The 10333-nt window shown below is 64.8% G+C and overlaps 5 protein-coding genes across 5 annotated transcripts in view; 2 read left to right on the top strand and 3 right to left on the bottom strand.

The window, feature by feature from the left end:
* Positions 1 to 186: 186 nt before the first annotated feature.
* EMIHUDRAFT_117831 (hypothetical protein) lies at positions 187 to 2225 on the bottom strand (the record flags this gene model as incomplete). The annotated part of the gene is made up of 4 exons (XM_005772173.1): positions 187 to 259; positions 593 to 699; positions 971 to 1024; positions 1554 to 2225. 4 exons carry the CDS (start codon positions 2223 to 2225, stop codon positions 187 to 189), a joined length of 906 nt encoding a protein of 301 aa, XP_005772230.1.
* Positions 2226 to 2651: 426 nt separating this feature from the next.
* Positions 2652 to 3683, bottom strand: EMIHUDRAFT_117830 (hypothetical protein; the record flags this gene model as incomplete). The annotated part of the gene is made up of 1 exon (XM_005772172.1): positions 2652 to 3683. The coding sequence occupies one exon, from the start codon at positions 3681 to 3683 to the stop codon at positions 2652 to 2654; it is 1032 nt and encodes a 343-aa protein (XP_005772229.1).
* Positions 3684 to 6723: 3040 nt separating this feature from the next.
* Positions 6724 to 7163, top strand: EMIHUDRAFT_242553 (hypothetical protein; the record flags this gene model as incomplete). The annotated part of the gene is made up of 2 exons (XM_005772171.1): positions 6724 to 6773; positions 6860 to 7163. The coding sequence occupies 2 exons, from the start codon at positions 6724 to 6726 to the stop codon at positions 7161 to 7163; spliced, it is 354 nt and encodes a 117-aa protein (XP_005772228.1).
* Positions 7164 to 7400: 237 nt separating this feature from the next.
* Positions 7401 to 8497, bottom strand: EMIHUDRAFT_444822 (hypothetical protein). The gene is made up of 4 exons (XM_005772170.1): positions 8466 to 8497; positions 8215 to 8351; positions 7966 to 8114; positions 7401 to 7785 (listed from the first exon to the last, which is right to left on the bottom strand). Exons 1-4 carry the CDS (start codon positions 8469 to 8471, stop codon positions 7709 to 7711), a joined length of 369 nt encoding a protein of 122 aa, XP_005772227.1. The 5' UTR covers positions 8472 to 8497; the 3' UTR covers positions 7401 to 7708.
* Positions 8498 to 9933: 1436 nt separating this feature from the next.
* EMIHUDRAFT_369360 (hypothetical protein) overlaps positions 9934 to 10333 on the top strand; it is a 1782-nt gene continuing 1382 nt past the window's right edge. The window contains exons 1-2 of the mRNA XM_005772169.1: positions 9934 to 10121; positions 10187 to 10305. The gene's annotated coding sequence lies outside the window, so the exon portion shown is untranslated. The remainder of the gene's footprint in view (positions 10122 to 10186; positions 10306 to 10333) is intronic.

The raw sequence follows: 10333 nt of genomic DNA, 5'->3' as shown, positions 1-10333 counted from the left end.
AAACCCCGCTCATCAGCTCCCTCTCTCGCCGCACCTCGGCCGCACCTCGGCCGCGCCTCGGCCACACCTCCGCTGAATCTCGGCCAGATCTCGGCTAGCTCTCCGCCTTGCCGCTCGCAAAGCCCGCCGCCTGCATCCGAGAGATGACCTCGCGCGGCGCCAGGCCGAGACCGTCCGCGTTGACAGTCACGTGCTGCAGCGCCCAGATGGCGCCGCCGAGCGGCCCGTCGAGCGAGTCGTCCACCATGAAGTCGTGCACCTGAGTCATTAGCTCATGATTAGTTCATGATTAGTTAACAGTCGTCCACCATGAAGTCGTGCACCTGAGTCGAAGGGACGGAGGCCACTCCAAACCGCTACACCGAGCGAGCTCCCCCCTCCCCCGTCAAGTCTCGAGCACCAGCAGCCGCCCGCCCGGCTAGATCTCAGCTAGATCTCGGCTAGATCTCAGCTGGGTCTCGGCTAGATCTCGGCTGGATCTCGGCTAGATCTCGGCTGGATCTCGGCTGGATCTCGAGCACCAGCAGCCGCCCGCCCGGCTTGAGCGCCTGCGTGACGGAACGAGGCGCGGCTCAGCCACCAGCCGACACACCACCACCACCAGCCCGAGCCTGAGCTCTGGCGCGCCTTGTACGCGTTTGCGTAGAGCGCGCCGACGACGGGCTCCGGCACCGACCCCGAGATGTAAGACATGAGGACCTGCGTCCGGTAGTTTGGGTTAGGGGTGAATCGCACACGGCCACGCGGGGCGTGAGCCAGGAGGGCAAATCGCTCTCCCCGTCCGGCACGGGCCCTATCTCGGCGCGATCTCGGCGCGATCTCGGCGCGATCTCGGCGCGATCTCGGCGCGATCTCGGCGCGATCTCGGCGCGATCTCGGCGCGATCTCGGCGCGATCTCGGCGCGATCTCGGCGCGATCTCGGCGCGATCTCGGCGGGGTCTCGACCAAGTCGTACTCCCCGTCCGGCACGGGCCAGTCGGGGGACGTTGCGTCGAGCTCAGAGAAAGAGACTCGCTGCTGCACCTGCGGACGGGCGGGGAGGGGGCCGCCGGGAGGAGGTGAGAGAAGAGGTCGGAGAAGCGAAGGGAGGGTCGGGGGCTGCGTGCACGTCTGCAGGCTGCTCCGCGCGGATCGTGTTTCCCGTCGCGCAGACCTCGGGCAGCTCGAGGATCTGCGACGACAGCTGCGGGTGCTTGCCTATCCAAACCACTCACACACACCGCCTCACCGCCTCACCGCCTCACCGCCTCTCCGCCTCGCCTCAGCCAGGTCCTCAGCGAGGTCCTCAGCCAGGTCAGCGAGGAGGGCCGCTGCGGACCATCGCCCGTGAACAGACGTGCATGAACGCGCCGGTGCCGTCTCTCGGCTGCCTCTCGGCTGCATCTCGGCTGCATCTCGGCGGTCTCTCGGCGGTCTCTCGGCTGCATCTCGGCTGCCTCTCGGTCGTCTCTCGGCTGCCTCTCGGCTGCCTCTCGGCTGCCTCTCGGCTGCCTCTCGGCTGCCTCTCGGCTGCATCTCGGCTGCATCTCGGCTGCATCTCGCCCGTGAAGACGTACGAGAAGGCGCCAGACCCGCCGCCGACGTCGAGCATCTTTGAGGCTCCGTCGAGCGAGACGGAGCCGGCCATCCGCTTGAGCAGCGCCTTTGCGGTCGCGACGGAGCCGTTGTGCTGCGCGCGCGTGTACGTCGCCGCCACCTCCGGGTCGCTGAACCACGACGCGTACGACGGCGCCTCTCCCGTCTTCATGACGTCAGTCAGCGCGCCCATCCGGTGGTAGAACTGGCGCCCGATCTGCAGCTTGAGGTAGTCGCCGTAGAAGTGGCGCGAGCTGCTCACCAGGAAACGCGCCGCGTTCGGCGACAGGTCGTATGCCCCGTCGCGCGACCGGCGGAGCGCCTTTGACGCAACGAGCGCGGTGAGCAGCGTCTGGAGGCGGGGCGCGGTGACGCCGCTCGAGCGCTGCAGCGAGGGCAGGTCGACCGATCCTCCTGCCGCGGCGATGGCGTCGAAGATGCCGAGCTCCAGGCCGGCGAAGAGCGCCTGCGAAGCCATGAAGCCGTACGCGACGCCATCGACGTCGATGTCGTCCTCCATCTCGTCGTCAACCGGCGCGGTCGAGAGGGCGCGCGAGCGGCCGAGGCGCAGCGCCGGCGCCGCGGCGAAACGGGCCGACGCCGCGTGCAGGCCGCGCCGGGCGAGCATCGAGCCCAGTCGCAGCAGCATCTCGAGAGCGGAGCGAGCTGTGCGCCAGCCCGGTTTCTTTTTCAGAGAGAGAGCTGCCTCTCTTTCTTTTTCTCTCTCTTTCTTTTTCAGTGAGCGAATTGAACTTACCCGAGGGTGGACTGCGGAGAAGGAAAGCAAAAAATTCTACCCTTAGAGACTATGGAAAGTTCACTTCATGACGGTTAGCCACTGTCACGACGGTTAGCCGCTGTCATGACAGCTGCCAGCTGTCATACAGCAAACGACAGCGACAGTGACACCTACCTGTCACCAGCTGTCACCAGCTGTCACCAGCTGTCACCAGCTGTCACCAGCTGTCGTTGCTGCTGTCGTTGCTGCTGTCGTTACTGCTGAGAGAGAGAGAGATTTTTAGAAGCCAACAAGAAATGTGTCACACAGAGTGATTTGCGCTCGGCAGCTTGTCGACTACCAGCCGGAGCCGGAGTCGGAACCGTAGCCGAGATGGTCTTCGAGGGTGTCGAATATGTCATTCGCCTCGCTAGTGGAGCCGGTGCCGCACGAGTCGCGGTCGGAGGAGGAGTCGTCGGAGGAGCGGTGGGACGCTTCGCGCTTGTCGCGCCTGATGCGCTCTGCGAGGGGGCCGGGGTCGTGGTCGTCGTGCTCGAGCGTCGGGTAGGTAGCGCGCCTTGCGACCTTGTCGGCCGAGCTGCCATCCCAGTAGAAGGTGTACCAGTCGCCGCGTGGATAGAACCAAGCGTTGACCAACCTGTACCGTCCGAGAGCGGCCGCCTGAGCGGCCTGAGCGGCCGCCTGAGCAGCCGCCTTTGCAGCAGCCTCCTCGGCTGCAGCCTTCCGCGCCGCCGCCTCTGCGGCCGCTGCAGCGGCCACAGCCGCAGCTTTGGCGTCGCGGGCTTTCTTGTTCTTTCTTGCCTTCTTCTTGGTGCTCTTGGGGGGGTCATCAAGTGACCGCGGGCTGGCTCGCCAGAGGTCGTGCTCTGGACGACTGGGGCAGGGCGACTCACCGGAGGTGAAGGGGGACGAGGGCGGAGGCAGGCTCAGCTGCTCTCCGTTGACCTCGTGTTGGTTGCAGAACCCGTTGGTTCCGTGGCAGTCGCGCACTGTGTCGTGAGGGTTGTATAATTCGAGAGGGAATCGGGCCAGCGCTTCCGGAAGAGAGAGAGGAAGACGGGTCGAGCGCAAACAGTAGATGAAATCGACGACGTAGCCGCCGCCGCGCCGCCGCCCGCCCTCGTGGCCACCGTAGACGCGGCTGAGGAAGAGGTCGGCGGTGCGCCCGCTGGGCGGGCAGGCCTTGAAGAAGTTGTTCGGAGAAGTGCGAGTGTTGAGGCCGCGCGCAGCGGCCTGTATCTTGGTGATGAGGATCGTGATGATGATGGTGCCCTTGCGCAGCAGGAACGCGCGCATCGCCCGCTGAACGCGGGTCGCTGCGGCTTCCTGTGCGAACCCCAGTCGGATGTTCCGCAGCGTGGAGGTCATTGCTGCGATGTCGTCATGCCCAGCAGCCACCCCAGCCTCGCCAAAGGCGCCAGCGAGGCTGGGCAAGCCCGGCAGCTCTGGCGAGCCATCGCGGCCGGCAGCAGGCCCACCTGGGTTCGAACTGGAGGCCAGTCGATCGCAGTCGGGCGCTGACCCGACCGAGCCAGGCGAGGAGTGCTCTGCTGCTGGCTCTGGTCGATTCGGTGCCTCATAAAGCGTCGGCGAGATTGAAAGTTTTTGCAGCACGAATCCGACGCGCTCCGTCTCGTCGGCGTCAGTAGGCGCCATGAGGCCGTCTGAGACCGTGGAGACGAGGCCGGGCGCAGCCGTGGCCGGCCGCGCGGCGGCGCCGGACAAGGCGAGCGAGAGCGAAGCGACCAGCTGATAAGGAGGACTTCCTCTCTTACTGCTGTCGTAACCATCCCCAACTGGTCCAACTGTCACTGCTGCTGTAATTGCGCAGCTGTCATTCCTGCTGTCATTGCTGCTGTCATCGCTGTCGTTGCTGCTGCTGTGCTGTCATTGCTGCTGTCATTGCTGCTGTCATTGCTGCTGTCATTGCTGCTGTCATTGCTGCTGTCATGAGCACCCCCGCAGGACAGTGTGTGGTGCCACTAACGAGAGAGACAGGACACTCAAGATATAGATGCATGCGCGCGAGACCGCTCACTCGCACGCCCGACGCCACATGAGAAACCCTCTCAACAGTAGCCACGCACGGTCAGCAGCAGCGGGCGTGAGTCGGAGAATCTGCAAAACCCTTGCCCTCCTTCCTCCAGCATGTGCCGTGATGGGCTCCAGCGCTGGTTCATCTGCCGCTCAAAAATCTCACGCGAGCGAACGGTGTCAATCCTCAGCCGCGAGGATTGGGACCTTGAAATCACGATCACAAGCAAACGCGCAGAGCATTGAGCAACACACCTCGGGTTGAACCTCTCAAGGTGCATGCTGTCACCGGCAGTCTGCATGTGGATCGTAGACGATGACTATGGCTGGAATAAGCTCAAGTTCGTTCACGAGGGCTATGGCTGCCTCACGGCTGTGCCTGTGGCGCTGCCTCGCTGTCGCTGTCACTGTCGCTGTCGCTGTCGCTGTCGCTGTCGCTGTCACTCGCGGGGCCCCGCGCTGACATTGTCACCGCCTGTCGTTGGCATTCACTGGCTTCACTGTCACTGTCACTATGGCTGTCACTGTTGCTGGTGCCTTTCACTCCTCCTTGGCAGCTGGCTGTCACCAGCTGTCACCAGCTGTCACCAGCTGTCACCAGCTGTCACCAGCTGTCGTTGCTGCCGTCGTTGCTGCTGTCGTTTCGCAGCCGCTGTCATGACATATTGACCACGTCATGACGGTTAACAGCCGTTTTAACCGTCATGACGTGAACTTTCCATAGTCTCTTATCACAAAAAGAAACCGCGGTAGCGCCCAATTTTCGGCCGTCCCTTTCCTGCTGTACCCGCCCGCCACGCGTCTCCCGCCCCCTTTGTTCCTGTTTCAAGCCCTCAAGGAGGCCGACACCTCGTCTCCGTGCCACGATGCAGACCGGAAGCAGCAACGGTGGGGCGCGGCAAGGCATGCGAGGCAGTGGTGGCCGCCCCCTCCTGGCCCGCATTCTCATCTTCACCAGCGCGCTGCAGTTTCTGCTCCTCGCTGCCGGGTTTGCAGCCTCCGGCATTCTCGGCTTCTCCGATGCGGCCGGCCACCCCGTCTCTGCGAGCGCATGTTTACATGCCTTGGCGGTTGGCGCGGCTCTTTTGCTCATCGCCGCGTGCGGCTTCTATAGCTTCTGTGTCCGCGCGTGCCTGATGCTGTTTGCTCCCTTTCCCCTCATTCTTGCAGTGCTCGCCTTTGGTGTGACAGCTTACTGCTTCTTCACAGCCAGTGTGCTCCGGCTGATGGCTGCACCAAACATCCAACTCGCCGGCCTGCAGCTCCGCGTCGCCGCCACCGTCAAGAGCGGAGTTGAGATGTCGTGGTCCGCGTGCAGTGGCACGGTCGCACGAACGGGCGACGAGTTTGAGCTCTCGTGTTTAAATAGCGGCTACGCCAACTATGCCGATTTTGTGAACTCTCGATGCCTGCAAGCGGATGACTTTTCGCTCGACGCGGGATTCGCTGCGTGCTGCCGCAGAGAGACTTGGTGGCCCGTCGATGCGGCCGGCCTTGCCGCGCCGGTTCGGGATCTAAAGCTTGGCGACCGGGGGTCCGGGGACAGCTTCGACCCCTTGGCGGACCTAAACACTGCAACAGGAATCTTCTGTGCATGCACCAATCAGGTTCTCAACTTGTTCGACGCGAACGTCGACGCCATCAAGTGGATCGCCTTGGTGCTCGCCGTGTGGCATTCCCTGGCCTTCATGGCATGCTTCGCCCTCTGCTGCGCGGGGACGCGGCGCAGCACACGGCGGGGAAAGGTTTCGAGGGAGGAGGACATGGTCGCGGAATGATGATCAAGAACAGGTGTGATTCTTTTTGCTTGTGCTGCACTCATGCTGAAATTCTGCAAAAACCCGGCCGGCCCCTGCCCCTACCTACCTACCTACCTACCTACCTACCCTTCTTAGGGAGGAGGAGTGCGCTGAGGGCGGTACATTATAGATCCTGTGGCATGAGACTGTCCCGCTCGCCATGCGCCCGCGGCTGTGGTGTGGGGCGAGTGAGTGAACGCTGAACGCACGAGAGTGGGGGGGGTGGAACGATACCGAACGAGCCGTAACACCCCCAATCCCAAGCCTAACCCAGACTAACCCGAGACTAACCCGAGACTAACCCGGCGCTAACCCGCACTGGGGGGCATACGTTAGGATGGGTTAGTGTCGGGTTAGTGCCGGGTTAGCGTCGGGTTATGATAACCCGTTCTAACCCCCGTGCTGACCCGTGCTGGGTTAGTGTGGCTTAACCCGGTGGAACCCACGCGCCACGGCTAACCCGCGCTTACTGATAGACTCACAGATGGGCGAAAAAAGAAAGAAAGAAAAGTGGTGCGGAGTCTTTTTTCCTTCATTCGCCCTCCCGGCCTCCAGTTGACGCCGTAACAATGGTCATGCTCTCCTTCGTGGCGACAGTCACAGCATGGAAGTCGCCAGTCAAGCCGTGCGCCGACACTCGCCACGCCTTACAACTCAGATCCACTCGCCTCCCACCTCACCACCGCCGCCGCCGCCCCTCTCCCGCCGCAGGCTCCGGGCGTCGCGCGCGTCAGCTCCGTCCATGATGGTGCAGTGGTCGGCGGCGCCTGCGGACATCCTGTGGGCCGAAGCGGCTTGGGTCAACATGGGCTTGACGACCGGCGACCTCGGGATGGAGTGCATCTGGATTCCGAAGCAGTTTGTGCCGGATCAGAGCCGTGAGTGGTACTTCTGCAGCTCGGCAGCCGCCTACGACGCTGCCGTCACCTGCCTGGCGCTGCCCATGATAACAGCGGGCCGCAAGGTGTTCATCTGCTCGACGCCCATCGGAGTCGGGCCTGGGTACTCCGAGTGAACTCTCCGCTTGCAGAGGGGGCATAGTACGAGCGCGGTTCGGGACTGGTGGATGGTGGGAGGTGATGCATGCATATGCACATGCAACATCCGATGCTTCGATGGTGCATGCACCCAAAGTCCCTCGGGGACTCCGAGACGCCGGAAGGCCGCCCCCGCGCGCCGCGCCCTGTCGCGCTGGCTTCCCCGAGTCGCGCTTTTCCAGAGTACAAATTGTCATGTGTGTCCGCGCCGTTGCTTCTCTGGTATATGTGATGATCATATATGTGGGGAAAATGTGTGCTGGGGACGGCGGCACGCACAAACACCTCTGGAAACACCTGAATGCGGAATCAAACACCAAAACTCCAATAAATAATAATTGAAAGGACAAGAAATGTGGGGGGGGGGACTGCTGATGCGTGATGGGTTCTCTCTCCTATGCCGATGGAGGAGGGTCAGGACTGACTACCAATGTCTCTGAGCACATGCATTCGACACGCGGCCTACGGCGGAGCTGAAGGCGCGCGCGCGCGCGCGCGCAGACGCGCAGCTCCCGAGCTCTCGTCACGTGTGCCTGTTGTCGTTCCAGTCGACCCACGCCTCGCCGCGGAGCAGGGTCTCGAGCTCGGACTCGATCTCCTGCGGGGAGAGGGAGCGGAGGGGCGACGGCGGTGAAAGGAGGGTAGGGGCGGCAGCATGGGCGGCGGCAGGGAGGTGGCAGGGAGGCGGCAGGTGGCGATTAGGCGGCGGCGACTGCGGGCAGCCGCAGCGGTCGGGCTGGCGGGCGGCGGGCGGCGGGCGGCGGGGAGGATGGCGCGCCTCTGGCTTGTAGATGCCGGTCTGCAGCAGGTTCTCCCAGAAGCCCTTCCACTCGTCGATGGTGATCTCAGAGTCGTTGTTGAGGTCAATCTCGTTGAACATGGCGTTCGTGTTGACCTTGTTGAAGGCCTTGAAGTGGTTGAGCGCCTCACTGGGAGGCGGAGGCGAGAGGAGGGAGCGGAGGTGAGTCGTGCTTGGCGGGAGCAGCAAGGGCGATCTCCGCGGCCGCAAGGAGCAGGGCCGCTGCGCACCCTCTCGTGATCTTCTTGTTCTGATCAGCGTCCATCTTCTCGAACATGTGACTCACCTTCTTCAGGATGGCATCGTTGGCCGGCGCGTACAGGTGGACCAGCGCAGGCGACCCGTTGTTTGTGGAGCGAGAGCTGTCCTGGAGAGCGCCGGCCGCGCCGGGTCAGAGAGAGACGGAGGGAGAGGAGGGCGTGTGTGTGCGGCAGGAGGCGGGAGCTGGGAGCGCGGCAGGAGGCGGGAGCTCGGAGCGCACCGCCATCGTCTGAAATCAGGAAGTTGACAAGGAGAAGCGGGCGGCGCAAGGCTGACGTTACAGAAGAATTCGGCTCCCGGAGCGAGAGAAGCCGCGACTGGGAATAGCGCCGGCGCCGTCACAAAACGGGGCCGAGGAGAGCGATGTGAGGAGAGAGCGGGGTGGTGGTGGCGACGCTGCAGGAGAGCGACGAGAAGTGGCGGACGACCGCGAGGTGGCAGGAAGGTAGAGGAGAGAAGCGAAAAAAACTCGCACTATCGGCGGTGCGGAGACTGCGTCCGCTGCGACGGACTGACTGTGGGGGGGCGGTCCACTGCGGACTGACTGCGGTCCGCTGCGACGGACTGCTGCGGTCCGCTGCGACCGACTGACTGCGGTCCACTGCGGACTGACTGCGGTCCGCTGCGGTGCGATGTCGGAGGTAACCAGCAAGACGGCCGCGACACAGCTTGGCAGCCTGCTCAAGTCGCAGGTCGCATCGTGCTGCCGTGCTGCCGTGTACGACGAGCAGGTGAAGCCGCAGCTGCTGCCGGATCCCTGCACGCCTGGACCCGTGCGCGAGGCGCTGCACAGGGTGGTGGACGCGGCGTGGGCAAACAGCACCCGCGAGATCCTCGATCCGGGCGCCGCGCCGCCCGCGCCCTCCAACCGGTCGCCGGTGCTGTCGGAGGCTGCAGCGGTCCGCGAGGACGCGACTGGGTTTGAGGTGTGCCATGGCGACTGCCTCGGCGCGAGCTGCAGCGCGCCGAAGCTGCCTCGCTCGGCCGGCGCGTGTGCGGCGGCGGTCGGAGACGGCCTCCGGGCCGCGCGCGCTGCTCTGCTCTACCACTATGCTCCGTACGACAAGAGCGCGTGGGCGTGCCTGACGTCGCCGAGCTGGCTGCTGCTCGCAGTAGCGCTGGCGTGGCCGTGCACGCCGCTCCTTCGGGCAGCGCTGCTCGCCTCACTCCTCGCCTCGCTCGCCGCCGACGCACACTCGCCTTCCCAGCTCGTGATGCTCCGATGGTCGACCGCTGCTGATCAGAGCTAGTTGCTCGTCAGGCGGACGCCTTCCAGCTCACGATGTTCGTCGCGGCGCTGAAGGGCTCGCAGTGCGGCATGGCAGCACTCGAGCTCCTCCTCACCCTGCCTCCCGCCTACCTCGCCGCGGTGCTGCGAGACCGGCCCGCCGACGCGTTGCTCGGTGTCGGCAGCCAGACGGCGGCGTTGCTTTCCCTCGCCACTTGCCAGGCCCTCGCCTGGCTCGCGGCTCTGCGGCTGCTGCCGGCGGCAGCCGCGCTGACCCCCCTCTCCCCGCTCGGTCGCTAACCTCCCTGAACCGAGATCAGCCGAGATTGCCCGAGATGACCCGAGGTTTGGCCGAGGTCTCAGGTCGCGTGCTCGGCTTCCTCCTCACCCCAGACTTTTGGACCGGGCGGAGCGGCGGCGGCGGCGGCGGCGAGCTTGGCAGCGGCGACGACGACGGAGGCTGCGGCGAAGGCGAGGATGGCGGCGGAGGCGAGGTCAGTGGTGGCGACGGAGGCGACGGCGGCAGTGTTGGCGGCAGTGCCGTCGGCCGTTGCGGTGGCGGCGGCGGAGTTGGCAGCGGTGGCAGCGGCGGCGGGTTCGTCGCTGGCACGCCGGCGAGGGGGGCGGTGCTCTGCGGCTTGCGAGGAGGCGTGCTTGCTGCGTGCGGCTGGTTTGACACGAGTCTCTCTGACGGACTGGTCCCTGCTCGCCAGGCGTGATCGCTGCGGGCACGGCCCCGCCGTCGGCGAGAGGAGTCAGCCCCACTGACTCCGCTTCCATCTCTGCCGCTGTCGGGCCCGGCGGAGGCTCGACCGCGTCGTGCGACGGCTTTGTGACCTCTCCCCTTCCGTGAACCTTCT

The sequence above is a fragment of the Emiliania huxleyi genome (genome assembly GCF_000372725.1).
Source record: "Emiliania huxleyi CCMP1516 unplaced genomic scaffold EMIHUscaffold_363, whole genome shotgun sequence".
Taxonomy (NCBI): Eukaryota; Haptophyta; order Isochrysidales; family Noelaerhabdaceae; genus Emiliania; species Emiliania huxleyi.
This window is presented reverse-complemented; position numbering and strand designations above follow the sequence as displayed.

What these genes read in the sequence shown, in the direction of transcription:
- EMIHUDRAFT_444822 (XM_005772170.1), bottom strand. An exon ending in AACAAGAAGATCACGAGAGG is followed by an intron (nt 8,115 to 8,214) that starts GTGCGCAGCGGC and finishes TCCGCCTCCCAG; the next exon opens with TGAGGCGCTCAACCACTTCA. An exon ending in GACCGGCATCTACAAGCCAG is followed by an intron (nt 7,786 to 7,965) that starts AGGCGCGCCATC and finishes CCCTCTCCCCGC; the next exon opens with AGGAGATCGAGTCCGAGCTC.